General features: G+C 45.1%; 1 protein-coding gene across 1 annotated transcript; it reads left to right on the top strand.

Annotated features, from left to right (window-relative positions):
- Positions 1-2,084: 2,084 nt before the first annotated feature.
- On the top strand, positions 2,085-17,262 carry irs2b (insulin receptor substrate 2b). The gene is made up of 2 exons (XM_058082325.1): positions 2,085-5,482; positions 13,135-17,262. The coding sequence occupies exons 1-2, from the start codon at positions 2,338-2,340 to the stop codon at positions 13,137-13,139; spliced, it is 3,150 nt and encodes a 1,049-aa protein (XP_057938308.1). The 5' UTR covers positions 2,085-2,337; the 3' UTR covers positions 13,140-17,262.
- The last annotated feature ends 2,066 nt before the right edge of the window (positions 17,263-19,328 follow it).

Genomic DNA, 19,328 nt, shown 5'->3' with positions numbered 1-19,328 from the left:
TGAGGTCTGCATGCTAACCACTTGACCTCATTTACTATTAACAAAAACAAATTACGCTCAATTGTCACACAACCATAAGCCATCCAGTCATCCATCCATCTTTTCCGTGGTCATGGAGGCAACAGAAGTCCAGACCTGTGGCATTCCCAGTCTGGCCTAAGTGTCCTGGATCTGATGTGAACACCTCCACAGTAAGGAGTCCGGCAGGCATCCTGACCAGATACCCGAGCCACCTCGTCCTGCTCCATCGATACGAAGGAGGATTCCTTCTCCATTCCTTCCCAGCGATTCCACTCTTGATTTTCCCTGGATGACCGCAGCCACTCGACGCGTTGTAGCCGCAATCTTGTCCTTTTGGTCACCAAACCCAAAGCTGTTGGCGCCATGTTGCCTCTTCATCTGTTATGTTATGGTCAGCAAAGCTACTGTTGTCATGTTCTTCTATTGCACTACTTCTGCCATTCTACATTGGCATTGTACTGCAAAATGAGGGTACTAGCAGCATGCTGGATTCCGAGAGCATAAAGTGTTTCAAACTAAGTCAACTAAGTCAACTAAGTCAACTGTTAGATGTTCAAAACAGTACATGCCGTACCACCACCACCAAAGCCAGCACACCCCTCATCTTTCTTTGAACCTTTTAGAACAATTTATCTTCTCAAAGGACACTCAAGCAACCGCTCTTCACCTGAAACTTGATGGTAATGCTAATGGTAATGCTAATGGTAATGGTAATGGTAATGGTAATGGTTTAATTTCATTTGAACATGCATCAGATTCCAATTGAGTGCATCCCATAATCAGTTCCCAGTTCCACATGTCCAAAAGGAGTAGGAAGAAGCAAAGCTTATTAAATCCTACCCCTCCATCTGGTACTTTTACAATCACTAACTCTTACATTTGTTCACTTCCTGCTTTCCATAATATAGTTTAAGTGTCAATATAGTGATATATATAGCACATCATGACTGGTTCAAGACTCTTCATCCTTGGATTTAGCAAACATCAACTGCTTGTATTGTTTCTTGAATTGGCTCATCGTTGTGCATTGTTTGATTTCCTTACTCAATCCATTCCATAGTTTGATTCCACATACTGAAATGCTATGGCTAGCATAACGTAGTCCTAGCATAGAAGTGTTTCAAATGTACTTCTTCCCTGAGATCATATTTCTCCTCTCTTGTAGAGAAGTATTGGATGACATTTTTAGCTAATTGCTTATTTTTAGCCTTATGCATTATTTTAGCTGTTTGAAGATGAACTATATCAGCAAGTTGAAGTATTTGTCATTTTAGAAATAAGGAGTTAGTATGTTCTCTGTAGGCGGCATTATGAATTATCCTTACTGACCTTTTTTGCAGTACATTTAGCCAGTGAAGATTGCTTTTATAGTTATTATCCCATATTTCCACACAATAAGTCAGATATGGTAGAACCAGTGGAGTGATTATTATTGATATAGTTATTAAAATGTGCGTGAAAATGTCAGCTTTTTGAGACAATGCCAACATGCTATTGTGGAAGAGCCGTGACCCAAGACGAGGCCTCCATCCCAGCCATGATGCTCCATCTGAATTAGGCTTTGATGACTTTGATGCTGTTTAGCAACACGGAATAAAGGAGGACCAAGACCTGGTCTTAGCAGCAACATCAGAAATGTCTTCTGATAATATGAGAACGTAGAAGACCCTATTTCTTCCGTATTGATGCCGTTTCTACAGAACAGTAAAAAAATCAGCGGCTAGTTGGCTATAGATTGTTTTCTATGATGCATTCAGGCCGCTTATGAAACCAAAACATCCAAGCCTAAACGTGATTTTGGGTGATCCAAGCGTCCCCAATGACGCAAACTGCCGTCTCCGTTGGATAAATTTGACATCGGCCAAATGCTGGGCGTCCTAAAAATAAATATATTGCGTCCCGACTACGCTCCAGAGTGTCGGAAGATGGCAGAGTGTCAGTAGTAGGAGGCTCGCCGGCCGTGTTGCGTTTACGTGCAATCCACCAATGAGCCCAATGAGCTGAGGGAGCCCCGCCCACTGGCTGTGTGCGTAGTGGCTTTTTTTTCCTTCCTCTTCCCATTTTCACCTCCGCCTCCTCCTTTAGTGTGTAGATGGTCACATGTTGTTTTCCCTCCCCAGTCCGGCGGACACCAACAGCAACAGCAGCGGCAGACATGTGTTATTTATCGCCGAGCTGCGGGAAAAGCAAGACGAGGATTGAAGCTTAAAAAGAAAAAGCGCCTCGTTTTCCCGCTTTCGGCTTCCTGTTAGCAGCGGCGCCGGCAGAAGAAGAAGAGGAGGAAGAAGAGGAGGAAGAAGAAGAAGAAGAAGAAGTATGGCGAGTCCGCCCAGCGACGCCGGACCACCGCTACCGGCCACCGGCGTGAAGAAGTGCGGCTACCTGAGGAAACACAAGCACGGACACAAGCGCTTCTTCGTGCTGCGGGAGCCCGGCGACGGCTGCCCTGCCCGGCTGGAGTACTACGAGAGCGAGAAGAAATGGAGGAACAAGTCCGCCGCCAAGAGGGTCGTTCCGCTGGATTGCTGCCTGAACGTCAACAAGCGAGCGGACGCCAAGCACAAACATCTCATCGCTCTCTACACCAAGGACGAGTACTTGGCCGTGGCGGCGGACAGCGAGGCCGAGCAGGAGGGCTGGTACCGGGTGCTGACGGACTTAATCGCGGAGGGGAGGGAGTACGACGGCTCGGCGTCCAATTCCGCGTCCTCGCTGGTGGGATTCGACGAGGCGAGCTACGGGGTGATCACGCCGGTGAGCGCCGCCTACAAGGAGGTATGGCAGGTCAACATGAAGTCCAAAGGGCTGGGGCAGAGCCGGAATCTAACCGGCGTGTACAGGCTCTGCCTCTCCAGTCGGACTATCAGCTTTGTCAAACTCAACACAGAAGTGGCCTCAGTCACCCTGCAGCTGATGAACATCCGGAGGTGTGGCCACTCCGACAACTTCTTCTTCATCGAGGTGGGCCGCTCAGCAGCCACAGGACCCGGCGAGCTCTGGATGCAAGCCGACGACTCGGTGGTGGCGCAGAACATCCACGAAACCATCCTGGAAGCCATGAAAGCCATGAAGGAGCTGTCAGAGTTCCGCCCCCGCAGCAAAAGCCAGTCGTCGGGCACCAACCCCATCTCGGTGCCCACCAGGAGGCACCTGAACAACCTCCCCCCGAGTCAGACGGGCCTCCTGCGGAGGTCGCGCACCGACAGCATGGCTACAACGTCGCCGGTGGGTAAATTCTCCTCCTGTAGAATTCGCACGGCCAGCGAGGGCGACGGCACCATGACACGCCCGATGTCCGTGACGGGGAGCCCCCTCAGCCCGGGGGTCCACCGCACCCTTCTGAGCAGGTCTCACACCATTACGGCCCGCCCTTGTCGGACGTTTGAATCCTCGTCCCTCCAGCACAGTAAGTCCATGTCCATGCCTCTGTCTCACTCCCCGCCCACGGCCGCCCCGAGTCTGGCCAGCCTGTCCTCGTGTCCGGATAGTAGCGCTCCTCGTCCCTCCAGTTGCAGTGCCTCCTTCTCGGGCTCCCCGAGTGACGCAGGTTTCATATCGTGTGAGGAGTACGGCTCAAGCCCCGCAGATGCACGGGACCTCCGGCTGCCTCTTACGTTCGGTAGCAACACCCCCGAGTCTCTAAAAGCAGACACCCCCCCCTCGCGGGACGGCAGCGGGCTTGAGGGCTACATGCTAATGGACCAGCAGAGCGGCTATCGTTGGCTGCCCGAGCTGGACAAGGCTTACCGAAAACGCACGTACTCCCTGACCACCCCCCGCCAGCAGAGGTGTCTCCCCCAAGTGTCGTCGGCTTCCCTTGATGAGTACACGCTAATGAGAGCCACGAATACGAGTGGAAGCCTGTCTTCTCGCAGGTGTTCCCCTAAAGGAAGTCTCCCCGACGACTACAGGGATGTCCAGAGGAGCGACGGCAGTGGTTACATGGCCATGATGCCTGGCGTGGCGCCGCACACGTCAGGAGCTAAGCTGGACCCTTACATGCCCATGAGCCCGATGTGTGTGTCTGCTCCTAAACAGATCATCAATCCCCGGATGCACTCCTCCTCAGCAGGGCTGGCCCCGCATGCCGACTCCCCAGGCAGCATTTCCCTGGAGGACAATGGCTACATGCGCATGTGGTGTGGCATCAAGATGTCCGTGGAGAGCACTGATGGAAAGCTGGCCAATGGCGAATACCTGAACATGTCCCCCGTGGACCCTCTCTTGTTGCTCACACCCAGAGACTGCACCCTCGGCACTTGTGGAGGAGAACCGCACCCCCAGCACCAGCACAGGCAGCCTTATTCTCACAGCACCCTCCCGCATTCACTGAAAGGCCAACTGCACCGCACTGGTTCCAGTGACACTGACCAGTATGTAGTGATGTGTTTACAGAGGCAGAGGATAGAGGAAGAGTCCAGCTGCTGTCCTGTCCCCCCAGGAGACTCCGCGGCATCACCGGGCGGGACTCCTTCATCTGCTCCCCCTCCTCTAAGAGTGACTCTGAGTGACAGAGGCCTGGCGCACAAGAGTAGGGCGTGTCGGCCCACCCGCCTGGCTCTGGATTCCCTCAAAACCTTACCGTGTATGAGCGAACACCCTCTGCCCTCTGAGCCACGAAGTCCTGGGGAATATATTAACATCGACTTCAGCAGTGCTTCCAGTGATGCCGTGACATCCGCCGGGGCGACCAACGGGGAGTCACAGCCGCCCTCGGACTACGTCAACTTGGACCTCACCTCACCGAAAACCGTGGACTCGCCTGCTCTGCATGACATACAGGAAGAGGAAGGGAAAGGCGCCGAGGTGAGGGAGGTGGTGGATGAATATCCCCTCCAGCACCACAAGATACAAGTCAAGGAAGACTACACCGAGATGACGTTCGCTTCTCTGTGCGCCGCTGATGCCGCCCCCGCCCCCGCCAGCCCCACCGCTTGCATCCAGAGACTGAGCCTTGACAGCAGTCTTGTGGTGGATGGGGTACCGCCGGCGCCAGTGGACTCGTTTCTCCTCCCTTCCATGTCTGTCACCCTTGCGGACCCTCACAGGGGTGCAAAAGTCATCCGAGCCGACCCTCAAGGACGCCGGCGACACAGCTCAGAGACCTTTTCCTCTACCACCACCGTCACGCCCGTGTGCCCGTCTTTTGCCTACGACACCAAGCGCCACAGCTCGGCTTCAGTGGAGAATGTATCCCGCGGCGTGAGGAGCCCCGAGGGCCAAGATGAGGACTACGTCAGCAGCAGCATGTGCAGGGAGACGTCGGCCGGCTATCAGAATGGACTCAACTACATTGCCTTAAACTTGATGGAGGGTACCCTGGGGGGGTGCAGGTTAGGGGACTGCGACGGCCTCCTCAGATTCAAGCCGGGCTGCGGCTGCAAGGATGGCATGAACGGCTTCAACTCCAGCCCTTATGCCAGCCTGGGCTTCAAGGAGACGACTGCTGCCGCCGTCAAAGGTGAGTGCCTTTGCAAGACACACACACACACACTCTCACTCACACACACACACACACACACACTCACACACACTCACACACACACACACACACACACACACACACACTCATTCAAGCAGGCTTTCATTCATGAAGGGAGTGGTATCATCACTGGAGCAGGATCTGTCGTAGTGCTACTGTGTACTCTGCAGATTGACTCGCGGTTGCTTAGCAGCGCTCAGCTCATTTTCATTCCGGAGTTATGAAAAATTGTGCGAGTGTAGTGTGCCAGCTTGCCTGCCTGCCTGCCTGCCTGCTTGCCTGGCTGCCTGGCTGCCTGGCTGCCTGGCGGCCTGCAGCAGGCCACATAGTTGACTGTGAACATTCGCTGCTTAGCCCAAAGCTGATTAATATAATATAATATAATATAATATGAGCCTAATCAAAACCAATATTGCATTCTTTGGGCTGGTTGTTGACAGCACAGTAACCTACAGTACATACCATACTGTAGTTGTGCAGTTTTATGTCACGGTGACCGAGGGAAGTTGTTCCAAACATGGCTGTGAGGTGCAGGCGGCGATGTTTAGATAGGATTAGTCACTCCCTCGTCACACCCATGACACATGGAGAAATCTCACAGCAGCGTGATGTTTGCTGTACTTCTCTACTAAAATGTATCTAAAGACCTGTTGTATTATTGCTTAAGATAATTGGCAGGGGTTCGGTCTGTCGTTTCACCTCGTAAGTCACTAGCAGTTGGATTAAAGTGAACTGTGGTGCATTTGCTCGGCTAGTGTGGTTCGTTCGGCCAAGTGTGTGCCATGAGCTTGACATGGGCCTGGATCCGCTTGCTAGTGAACTCTGGTGCTGCTTGCTTCACTTGGGCTCTGCTCTGCGTTCTCCCGCTGTGTTTATGTGTTGACAATTTGTCTTTAAAACCTTTATTTTGAGCGCTTTTCATCAAATCTAAGATGTAAATATAGCAGAAAATAAAAATAACTTATTATTCAATCCATTACACGTCGTTTTGGTTTGGGTTACGTCACAAAAGGTGCCCAATCAAGTAATCCTTTATGCAAATGTTCTCAACTGTGGAGCCTTGATCCCATGAAAACAGCAGTGTGAATGCTCCGCCAATCACATCAGACTGAGCTCTAAGTATCTACTATTTCTTTTTTTTATCCCATCAAGTGACACCTGCAAAAAGCCAGCATTTTATACCCGAGTGTAAAAACAGGTTTATGGCTCCTGTGTTGGTTGCTATTGTGTTTATATGACTGAATACTACACTGTTGACGCCTCGTCTTTCCGGGAAAGAACAGTTGCAATCAGAATATCACCTTTCACCTCATTCTGTGTGCTGTTGCATCACTGGCTTTTCATGCCTCTAAAAGGCAGGGATTATTTACGCGGATAGGTGACCTAACAGGGGCATGGCAGAAGTCGCTGTTGTCTGAAAAAGACAAACCCAGCGACGGGACTTGTTGTCAAGTACTTCCTCTCTTGGTTGGCAAAAACACCTAAGTCCTAATTGGTGTTGTTAGTCTGTGTGCAGCTTCTGGCTCTTCTCCTTCTTCTTGTTCAAACGGGAGCGCTCGGTGCAAGTCATCGGGTTCCCCAGAAAAACAAGTGAGTCAGTTGTTTATCAATTGTCAGGTACTGGGTTTCAGGACTGGAATGCGGGGCAGTGTGCAAAGGTTGCTGGGAGAGGTGAATGCTCACTTGTTTTTCTGACCTGGCAGCATGGAAGACTCTGAAGGGGGATGGGAGGGGCGGGTTTTTTGTTTTTTTTATTATTTTCCCAAGACCAACTTCTGAAACATGCCAAGGCTTTGACACCGGTTACATCAACACATAGATGGGTTATTGTTATGCTATGCTATGCTATGCTATATGAATAAAACCTGAGGCGTTGGCGCTGAAACATTTCTTTTAGGAAGGTGAATATTTGAGATTTTTAGCATTCTTTTGAACACATCGTGCACGAAGAAAGGGCATTGGGCTTCCTTAAACGACTACAAGGACAATTAAAGATCAGTTCATTGATGAATTGATCATGCAACCCCAACACCCCTTTTGGGTGGCTTTTACATACTCACATTTTAGTTAGGGGTTATGGGAAGGTATGGATCTCCCCTACTTTGACTACTACTACTACTACTACTACTACTACAACTTCTGCTTCTACTACTTCTCAGGGCAGGGATTAAGCGGCTTTCTTTCTTGCTATCAATCCAATCGTTTACATTCCGTTCAGCGCTTCTCGTTTGAAACAGTAGGAACCTAAATCCCGTGTCCTCATTTGGCATTTGCAGTCACCCTGTGGGGGGTGAAGTGGAGGGAGGGAGGGAGGTGGGGTGAGGGGAGGTGGGGTGAGGGGAGGCAGTTGCTGCTCTAAAATTCAACACACATGTGAATATGTGGGGGGTGCATTCTATATATTGCTGTATATGGAGTGTTGTTGCACTGTGGAGTAGTGGCTGTTTTAGTGGGGGTTGGGTCCCAGAATGGGACTCGGTTTGACTTTTTATTGGGTTGTTGATTTCAAATGTAGTATTTTTATGAGTTATCAAGAAAAACACATACATCTGATAGCCCCGATGGCAATGCTACGCTAATGCAGGATATATTTTAGAAATGAGACGCTGATTGGTTGGTTGTTTTGGTGCCCCGACTTGGCTGTTTAGCTTCCAAGACACACCCCCTGACCTCGCTGACCATGGGAACTAGAGAGATGCAGCCATTTTTCCTTTTAGACCACCTTTTCATCAAACATCCTCGTCCTCTCTGTCGGAACAGCCATCTTGCATGCATGGTTGCTTTCAGGGGACAATCTGACTCACTCTCTCCATGCCTTGCTCAATTTAGCAGCCCAGTACACACGCCGCTCCACTTTGGCCGTGCGTCTTCCTGTCTGCATATGCGCAGCCGCCAGCAGATGGTCGAGAGTGGGTTATGTGTGGGGGGGGTTCAGTCAGGAGTATTTGCACCTGCCCCACCAAGCAGCACTCACTGGTTATCTGGCTCTTTTAGGAGGAGAGTGACAATACGCTAATGACCGGCCACCATCTGCCACAACAACAGGGAGAAGGTGGTGTGTGTGTGTGTGTGGGGGGGGGTTCAAGAAACCCCTCCTCCTGTTTTTTTTTTGCATCCTCCCTCCCCCCGAATCCCCGCCTCTTCTCTCTCCAGGCATCGCTTTCTGTTTTGCAGAAATCATGTGACGCAACCAACCCTGCCCCTCCTCCTCCTCCTCCTCCTCCTCCTCCTCCTCCTCCTCCTCCTCCTCCTCCTCCCTTTTCTTCATTGACACACACATGCTATATTTGGCATTGAGTATGTTTTTGTTGCTGTTCGCTGGCATCTCACACGTAAGGACGCATGTAGCAACTTAAGCTAATCATATATGACGAGTGTCATCATGATGTACTTTATAGTAAAGTAAAGACACGCATGTGGTCCCAGTACACAGTGCACCTTTTTGACGTTAGTTCTCCAAACAAGGGCTCGCTATCTCTATTTGATGACACACAAGAGACGAAGGAACACTTAGTTTCTTTCGAGTCTTCACCTGTCCCGGCGTTCGCCGCCCACCCTCCCCCCCCCCTACAGGCAGCATGATACATAACTCCTGAGAGTACACAAGGGCGGGATGTTCTGTTCGCAGATAGAAAACCAAATCAACCCTCTTCTCAATATAGCTCGCAGGTAAGAAGGCTTACCTTCATTTCGGGGATTAAACATTGTTGAGCAGCTTGTTTTGTCTCGAGCTGGCGTGCTGTGGCCTCTTGAGGGTGAACTCTGACCTACACCAGGCAGGGGTGTCCAAAGTGGTTTGGGGTGTTTTTGAATGGCCCGCGGCACCTTCTAAAAATACAATTTAACAATAAAACAAATCATCAGTCATTTTGCAAAGGCAAAAAGTTGTAATCTAAGACAAAAGGTGATCATTTCAAGAGAATAACTGTAATATTCCGACTAGAAATAACTTCCAAATATTAATGAATATATATAAATATTGAAATATTAATGAATTGTCTTCATAATGTTACAAGAGAAAAGTCAAAATATAAAATCATAATTATCAGAAAATAAGAAAGTAAATAAGAAAATGTAAAAAGTTTAAATAGTTTGAAAAAAACTGTAATGGAAACAATTGCTGTAATTTTGAATAAAGTCAAAATATCAAACCAAAAACGTACTAATCTAACGTGAAAATGTCAGTTTATTTCCTGAGCATGCTTGGTTGACTTGTCCAACATGTTGACCTGTGATTCCTCCAGAGATCAAACTGATAGCTGAGCTATTTGATGAAATGATGCAACACAACAACTCAAATACCAAGCATTCCTCAGACGAGGGCGTGGACCTTTGTTTGTCTTGTCCCACATCAAAACAAACCGATGAGTTCATTCCACAGGTACACTTGACAATACTTTTAGAGTAGTTGGCTACTGAGTTGAGTAGCAGTATGGATTTAGCATCCAGTGAAAAGAAGTCAACACTAAGCTATTATTGTGGAAATAGCTGGCAACGCAAGTGAGTGGCGAGTTCATTCATTGTGTCCTCCAGTCAAGCGTGGTGGTTGTAGCGTCATGTCCTGGGGCTGCATGAGTGCTACCAGGACTGGGGAGCTGCGGTTCACTGCAAGGGGGCATTGAGCCCAGACCCACCAATGAAGGAGGTGATTCTCGTAAGGTGGCCAACATCCACCAGTGATGGGATCATAGAGGATTCCAGTAACAACCTGTACAGCTCCGCTGAATGCATGCCCAAGAGGATTAAGGCACAATTTGGACATGTCCACTGTGTACTCATACTCACCGTGGCGTCTTTTTCAGCTGTACGCTGACTGCTCTAACGTTTACTAGCTTTCAGTGTAGTATTGTCCCTTGAGAAGACATCCTAGTACTCGTGGACAACCACTACTACTCAGAAGCCACGTTGTCGTCAGTCGTTTTGTCCTCGCTCCCCAGGCGTAGAGGTTGAGCCCGGCTGGCAGGCAGAGGTGTGGGAGGTCAGAGGTCAGGAGGCAGTTGCTGTTTGTGTAGGGGAGTGGATCCATGATAGACGGCTAGCTCAGGGAGGAGCCACTTCACCAGTCAGCCAGCAGGAGCCCGGAATGTAAACACAACGTATCCCAGCCTGCTCATCGCTTTGACATTTGGACTTGCACACTTTTTCTTTGGTTACATGTCAACAGCCTCTTGGAGCCTCAATATACAAACTGGGAATTGGAAAACGCTCTGGGATCGTTGACTTAAAGGAGGCCAAATGGGGCGCAGCGCTTGGCTGCTACCAGCAGAGGCGCTGTTGATTGCTGTCAACTTTGCTGTCCAAAGAAGCACAACGGGATGGCAGGACAACGCTACCATTCACAGATGTTCAACCAATACGTCAACATCATGGAAATGTCCATAACGGGCTTCCAACATCACTCCCTCGCTCTATTGCGTCCAAAACATCATGAATAATGGTTGCTGATTCGTCTCAGCTACTGTTATTATAGAAAATAAAACACATATTCAAGTAAATATTATATATTCAGCAATAAAAACACTAATTACTACTAGGCAATTTTATTTTACAATGTGTAGAGAAGCCTGCTTGTGTAGAGGGGCCGCTCCCCAGCCCCCTGTGGCCCCCCAAAAGCTGTCATCCTATTGGACAACTCTGTTTTAAGACTCGTAGAGAAGCCTGTTTTGATTTTGTGTGTTTTTTCCCAAAGTTGTAAATGCTGTAGTTCATCAGATTAGACCAGGCCCCGCCCCCTTGAATGGAGCCAGGCTAAATTTAGCCTGCTAGAGCTAAATGCTAAATAAATCATGAACAGAGTATGAGGGGGGGGGGGGGGCGGTCAGACGGCAAGGGGGCGTTTTTATGTGACCCCCGAAAAAAAGAGGAGGGTTGTAGGAGCCATTGGGTTCAGAACTCCTTGATGGACCCCCCCCCCCTTTCTGTGGCCACCACGTGTGTCCCTGCTGTTGTTTTCCTACTTTGTGTGCTGACACATTTATGACATTTATGACGTTTATGATATTTGTGACGTTTGTGACGTTTGTGACATTTGTGACGTTTATTCATGGTCTCCTCAGGACGGCTTTATTATTCTTTATTCATCCTAAGATGTCAGATGAATCATTTTCCCGGCAGATCTCAGTCATCCTCACCCGAGTGTTTGCCTCGACAGGCTACTGTCTGGACCAGCCCCCCCCCCCCCCGGACACACAGATTGTTATGGGCCGGCGGTCCCATGACCTCACCGCATTCCCCTTTCTCCGAGTCTGGTTGATTCCGTTACTGTGGTTTTTCCACCTTTCCCTTTTTGCCCTCTAATAACCCAAACGCTGAGGAATTGTGTATTTTCCCAAAAGGCGTTTTAGGATGACATGATCCTCTTCATCTGACCAATTTATGATGCCAACAGAGGACAAAGTGTGTGTGTTTATAGTAGGAGTGTTGTGGGGGGGCGGGGTCAGCCTGGACTCAATGAAAGGTTTGTTTTAGCCAATGACGATCACATCCAGCTTTGTGAAAACAGCTCTTGTTCGCCTCCGGGGGGGTTGGGGGGGGCGGGGGCTGGGAGGGGAGGTGGGAAGAAATGCGGCCGGCCGAGCTGCTGTGATTGTGTGTGTTGTCGGCCGAGACTTCCTGTTTGATAGCTGCATGCAAATGAAAGCTCTCAAACAAGTGCATGGGGGCGGGGGCAGCGGGGGCAGCGGGGGCAGCGGGGGCAAAGGTCAGCGCTGTTTTCCACTGGGACAGAAAGCCACACTGTGGCGGAGCTATGAATGGGAATAACTCGGGAGTGTAATGGGAATTTTACAGTAGACTAACAGACCACGGATCCATTTGACATCATTTTGGATGTCCCATAGTGGACCTGGCTGGTCCGCCCATAGTGGACCTGGCTGGTCCACTATGGGCGGACCAGCCAGGACACCATGTGATCAATGGCCGCTTTTGGTGACCACGTGATTGTATTTTAAATGTCTATATTTTTATATCAATTTAGGTCATGTTAATTATAGATTTGAACATTTTATATAATTTCTAAAGTTTTTATCAATAATTTTCCATAATTTCTAAAGTTTTTTTCTATTAGAAAATGTATTAATATAAATCCAAAATTTAAATTATTTACATTTTGGTTGTATGACGTTTTCCCATATATTTTATGTACCTTTTAGTTCGGAATTTATACAATTTTTTTTTGGTATAATTAAATTTCTTTTCACACTTCCATCCATCACTTTCAGACTTTATTATGCACGTCCGTATAGTTATATATATTTCAATAAAATAAAATTTAACATAAATCCAATTCAATAAAAACAAAAGAAAAATACAATTAAATAAAACTAAAACATCAATACAATCAAATAAACCATAAATACAATCAAATACAACATAAATACAGTAAAAATAATAAAGTAAATAAAAACATATTTTATTAATATTTACTACATTCATAATAATAAATAGAAAAAGTACATTTGAAGTTGCTGTTGTGTTGAGCGATGCCTTTCAGCCATTTTGGCAAGTATACATAATGGGGGGGGGGCTGGAGATTTAAGGATTTGCCAAAAAATGCAACTTTAAGAATTTGCTTTGGTGCAGGTCTAGTTAAACGTAATAACTCGATTTCTGGTTTTGTTTTTTTATTTCAGAATGAAGGCCACTGACTCCGCCCTCCTTCCTGTCCCTCCTGGTCGTCGTGGGCCGCTGCAGCCGAGTGACGATGTCGCCTCGGCAACAGCTGGACCGCGCACTGCAGCCGATGTCCTCTGACAACCCCCCCGGCCCACCGGCCCCCCCGCCCCCCTTCTCAGCTGTCGTCTCCGAGAGGTCACGGGGACTGCAGTCATCGCCATAGCAACACGGACACTTGACCTTTGCCACAAATGTTCCTTTGAGGAGCCGCCCGACGCTGCTGCTGATGACTTAACAGACAACTTGTCGGTCACCATTTCATTGATGTGCGTATGAAGGGTTGCCGGTTAGACACCCTGAAAAGACACAAAAGCAAACCACAACCACAAAGAATACAAATAATGGAATGAATGCATACTAAATATTTATTTATTTATCACGGATGGATGCATTCGCTTTTCCAAATGTGGGAATTTCTATAAATAATCATTCAACCAGGTGGCGTTTTGGTACATATTTAAAAAAACGAATAAATCAAGAAACCTACCTCAATAACAACAAAACAGGTTGGTTACCCCCCCCCCCATAGTTGATAGAAATATATATGAAATATTTATTTTCTCTCTCTCTTTTTTTTATTTTTGAAAAGAACGGTATCACCGATCCAAAGCCTTACTCTCGCCTTGATGGGCCCTCAAGTTTGGACCTTCAGTCGCAACGAATGAGCCACTCTGAGATTTCCACGCAGATCATCTATGATTATATTATTTAGCGGTTATTGATCACCCAGACATCTGAGCCAAAGTCTCAGCACCTTCAACACTTTGGACCTGCTCACCTGCTCACCTTTCACCTGTCGGGTGGAAGCCAATGTTCCTTCATGTTCCTTCATGTTCCTTCATGTTCCTTCATGTTCCTTCATGTTCCTTCGTGTTCCTTCATGTTCCTTCATGTTCCTTCATGTTCCTTCATGTTCCTTCGTGTTCCTTCATGTTCCTTCATGTTCTTTGCATGTCAGCACTAGGGATGGGCATGATCCATAACGTCGTATGAACGATGAACTCATGAGTTGAGTCGGAATTCTTTTTCTCACCTAAAATTCCTCCTTAACAAAATAGGAAAGCACAAAATTTCATAATATAATTTTACTTAGTTATCAAGTTATTTCGTGGTAAAAAATATGATTATTTTATTAATATTTGGAATCTGTTCTAAAAAAACTACAATTTATTTTGTACTTTATTTTTGGTCAATTCTAAATTTTGCATAAAAATGTATTCTCAGAAAATCCAGATGGTATTTTTTTTTTATAAATTCTATCCCATTTTTAGAAATTGTAACTTGCAAAATTCAATGGTTTTCCTCCTCATCTTTACTTTATTCTTTGACTTACTTTTTCTCCCATAATAATTTTTCTTCCTTTTCTCTTAAAATTCCAACAGATTTTGAACATTTTTAAAAATTTTTCCTTGGAAAGTTCTAACTTTATTTTCGCCTGAATATTAAGTTTTTGGTCTTTGAAAATGTACATTTTTTATATCATAAAACCCACCTTTTTGTGAATATTGGGACTTTTATGCTAAAAATTCAACTTTTTATTCGTGATTGTGACTCACGTTCCGATGCCTTTTCATCAGGAAATGACAAGTCTGTTTTTCCCATATTTGGACTTTATTCTGGAAAAATATATATATTTTAAAATTCTCCTGAAATTCTGATGATTTTCCGCTAATCTCATTCTTGAACAAATTCAAACTTTTTCATAAAATCTTGACTTTTCATGTTTTGATTGATGTTCCGATGCCTTTTCATGATAAATGTACAACTCTTTTTGTGGACTTTGAAAGTATTTTTTCTCATAATATTGTACCTTTTATTGATGTAATATTGTTGATGAATTAATATAAGTTGATGAATGGAATGTAGTCAAATGCCCATCCCTAGTCTTAACTGTACATCACACACACACACACACACACACACACACACACTCACCTTTTGCCTCACGGCGGCGCCGAGCCATGTGGTCAACCCGAGTCCAAAGCTTAAACCCACACCAGGGCCTGGCGCTGCCATGGTGGAAGCCTCGGGCGAATCCCCGGGCAGAGGAGCGAATGCATGGTCTTGCACTTACAAACTTTAGTAGATTGTAACACAAGACGCGTTGAATGTAGTACACGCTGCGTTCCGAGGTCGGGAACGCACAAAGCCCTGACAGAACACCACAATATGCAGTGAAAAGACAGAATAAAGGATTAGCTGGTACTTGGAGCGTGTAGATAGTGTGAGGTTAGAAGAAGAAGCAAGAAGAAATACGTTTGCTGTTTGAAAGTGTACATAGTTTGTGTTGGAGTGATGCAACAAAAGCACTAATTAAGTTATACGCTAACCACTTGTGGTTTGCCTCCTTTTTCTCCTTTTCTTTTCCCATGGAATAACTCGCGGGATGGGATAGTATTGGCAAACGCCACGCCGCCATTTTTCTACTGCTGTGACTCAACTGCAAATTTTGAAGAAACAAAAGAGTTGTTGGCCTCCACTTAAGGTACAAACGGCATATATGCAATATACACACTTTTGGACACGTGAGTTTACTTACCAAGACGTACCAAATGTACAAATATTGTGGATAATGTTTATGAAACATCTGATTTTCATGGCGTTTTTATTCAAATCTTTTTCAATTTTTTGCTATTGGAGCTCTTTGGTGTTTGAGCAGTTTGGTGTTTTGTTTTTTTTGCATTTGGTCGTACATCAACGGTTACTGTTGCTCCCTTTTTGCTGTGTTTTTCATTGTAAATATTTCACATCTTGAATAATTATTATTGTGATGCAACTAAGAGATGATAATTTAAACTTACGTCGTTACTTTAGATTGTATTGATTCTTTTAGACTCATGAAATAAAAAATGATATTATTTAAGAAAACAGCCTTGCCTTGTCTGCTTCCGTGGAGTAAAATGGCCACTCCGTTGTCTTCCGTGTTCACTTCCTGTTGGTGTCATGGTCTGGCACCCCCATGTTTTGGCGGTATCGTGTATCGGCATGTTAGTTTTTTAATTTCAAGCAATGCCTTTGTGATACGATGACAAGAAATTCTTTTAAATCAGTCTGTGTTCAAATTTCCGAACCCAACAGAAATAATGTTTTTTTTTTAGAAAAATGATATATTCAATGAGTTAATATGAGCTAGCTAACAACGGAGGTTATGGGAAATACCTATTTTGCCTCCATAGCCAACAGTGTTCATTTACATATTTCAATTATATTATGTATATTAACCAAGCTACAGCCATGTTATTATTGTAGCGGCTAACGTAAAAAAACATTTATATCTGACGGACTAACATAGCCTCGCTAATCGCTAGCACTTTTTACACGAGGACTGAGCACACATTTTGTTCTTGTTGTGTTTGTGATGACAATCAAGTCTTTTTAATGAGTCAGTCTTAACATTTGTGAACCCAACAGAATTTCTTTTTCTCTGAAAATGATGTGTTCAATGACATAAATGAGTTCATATGAGCTAGCTAACAACGGAGGTCATGGGAAATACCTATAATACTATATAATGTATTCTATATAATAATAATAATAATACAGCGTTATTATTATTGTAGCAGCTAATGATTTTGATCTGACGGACTAACATAGCCTCGCTAATCGCTAGCATTTTTTACCCGAGCCTGGAGCACACATCTTGTTCTGTATCTCCCTTTTTGTGTTTTCCCATCTTATTTTTATTGTGCTTGATGCTCCTCTTGATGCTCCTCTTCCATTCCCAGGAAGCCCGATGGAAGACTAGACCTGGAAAAGATGCAGCCAATCAAATGTGGAACGTTTCGCTTCTTTCCCACACTGAAGGAGGAATGCAAACACGCTCACTATGTTTATTTGTCACCTTGTTTGTTTTGTATGCCGCACGCACGCACACACACACACACACACACACACACACACACGGTGGAGTGGAGGAACTGGATGACAGGTTGATGAAAGGAGAAGAAGAGAGAGCAAATACCCTGAGGCACACCCATTTGTGTTTCCCTCTCCCGCTCAAAAAGCAGTTCCTGTTTGGGAGTTTTTTGTATCTACACACACCCACACACACACACACACACACACACACACACACACACACACACACACTCTCACTCCCTCAATGCATCACTGATGTGGTGTTGTTGCGTAACTTTGCCTGTGGAAGGTTGGGTAAACATCCACTTCCTGTTTCCAGTCAAGTGTGCTGATGCAAAACACCTTCTAGACGCCAATAAGGAAACGTTTGGAGTATGTTATTATTCAATTCATGCTCTCATTTCTCATACAATTATGACATTTTTGTCATTCTCCTAAATGATGTTTTTCTTCTAATATTCAGACTTTATTCACATGATATTGCAGTTTTATTCCCATAAATTGAACAAATATTTACCTCCAACATGAGGACTTTATTTTTGGGTAAGTGGATGATTTTTTTTCTCTGAATATGTATATATGAATATGTTTTCATAATATTCTGACTTCCCTCTCATAAATGGGGACATTCCTTCATTCCTTCCTCTCATTAAATTGCAACTTTATGCTCATAGAACACAAAAATATTTACTCTGTAATATTTACTTTGTTTTCTTCAAATTATTATTCATTTTACATACTGGAATATCCCAAAATTATGAGTTTACAACTTTATTCTAATAAAACAATTGCATTTTTTGGGGAGGCGGAGCCTTCTCCATGGCTGCCCCCCCCCCCGGAACTCTTGCCCCATTCACTCCGACCTTGCCCCGACCTTCCCACCTTCAAAAAACCAATCAGTTTTTAATGTCTAACTTTTTATATCTGACTGCTCTGCTGCGCCCGGCCCCGCCCGGCCCCGCCCGGCCCCGCCCGGCCCCGCCCGGCACCACCCGCCCCGCCCCTCTTTTAGCCTTGTGTTAGCTCTGAATGAATGTTTGGATATTGGATTTGAACGCATTGTTTACTCAAATTGTTTTTTCTCAACTCTATTTTTATTTCTTTTTTTTCTCTACTGTAAAGCGTCTTTGAGTACTCTGAAAAGAGTACAAATAAAATGTATTATTATTATTATTATTATTATTATTATTATTATTATTATTATTATTATTATTATTATTATTATTATTATTATTATTATTATTATTATTATTATTATTTCTTTGGACAGGAGAAGCCTGCCCTGTTCTGTTCGATACGCTTGGACGCCATTTTGTAAACATCAACTTGATGTTCTTATTGTGTTGGCATGTCGCTTTTCACACACAACACACATTCCCCGCCCTGGCGGCCCCGCCCACTCTGGCCCAGCCACTTCCTGTGCCGCAGGTGCACATCCTGCTCGGTCAGCCCAAGCGGGCGTGGCCAACGTTTCCTCAGGTGAGATCTTCTCCTCGCTGACAGGTCAAATCTAAGTTGCCAGGTGAGGAGAAAAAAGACTACTTAAGAATAATTGTCTTCATGTTATGACTTTATACTTGGAAATATGGCAACTATCTTCTATGGCTGGCGGTATATTTTTTGTGAGGTTTTTTCCATAAAATGTCTTCTTCCAAAAACATTATGAAATAATTTTTATAACATTTCATCGATTCATTCATTTTCTACCGCGTTTCCTCCCAAGGAGTCTCGTGTTCATGTTGTATAAAAATGTGTTTACTTGTGCAAATGCATGCAAAGGTTTTGGTGCAGAGCGCCATCTTGGATTAGGATTGCTAACTGCTACCATGTTAGCATTTTTGCTAACTTAGGCATGTCCAAATGCAAATACACGCGTGGCTTTTGATGCAGGGACATTTTAGGACAGCTATCTTGCTAGGTGCTATCATGCTAATTGTTAGCAATTGTGAGATAATACACTTAAATCTAAATGCAAATACATACAGGACATAATATATGGACATTATATATCGCGCATATGTCCTTGCAAAGGCGCAGCTTCATTTTTGTAAAAATATTACTTTTTTACACTCATTATTTATGATATATGATCATACATTTTTCCAATAAATGTCATGAATATATCCGCATGAAATGAAGACTTTATTTTTTGTAAAATGTTCATTCTTTTCTTAGACTTTTGTGATTTTATTCACATCCAATCCCGACCTTCTTGTCATAAAACGATGATGTTTGTACGTGAAATATTGTGAATATGTCCTTTATTTTTTCAAACAATCATCTTTTTCTGGGA

This window comes from Doryrhamphus excisus, chromosome 9 (assembly GCF_030265055.1).
Source record: "Doryrhamphus excisus isolate RoL2022-K1 chromosome 9, RoL_Dexc_1.0, whole genome shotgun sequence".
NCBI classification, from domain to species: domain Eukaryota; kingdom Metazoa; phylum Chordata; class Actinopteri; order Syngnathiformes; family Syngnathidae; genus Doryrhamphus; species Doryrhamphus excisus.
This window is presented reverse-complemented; position numbering and strand designations above follow the sequence as displayed.

Coding starts and splice junctions, on each gene's coding strand:
- irs2b (XM_058082325.1), top strand. CDS start 2,338: ATGGCGAGTCCGCCCAGCGACGCCGGACCACCGCTACCGGCCACCGGC.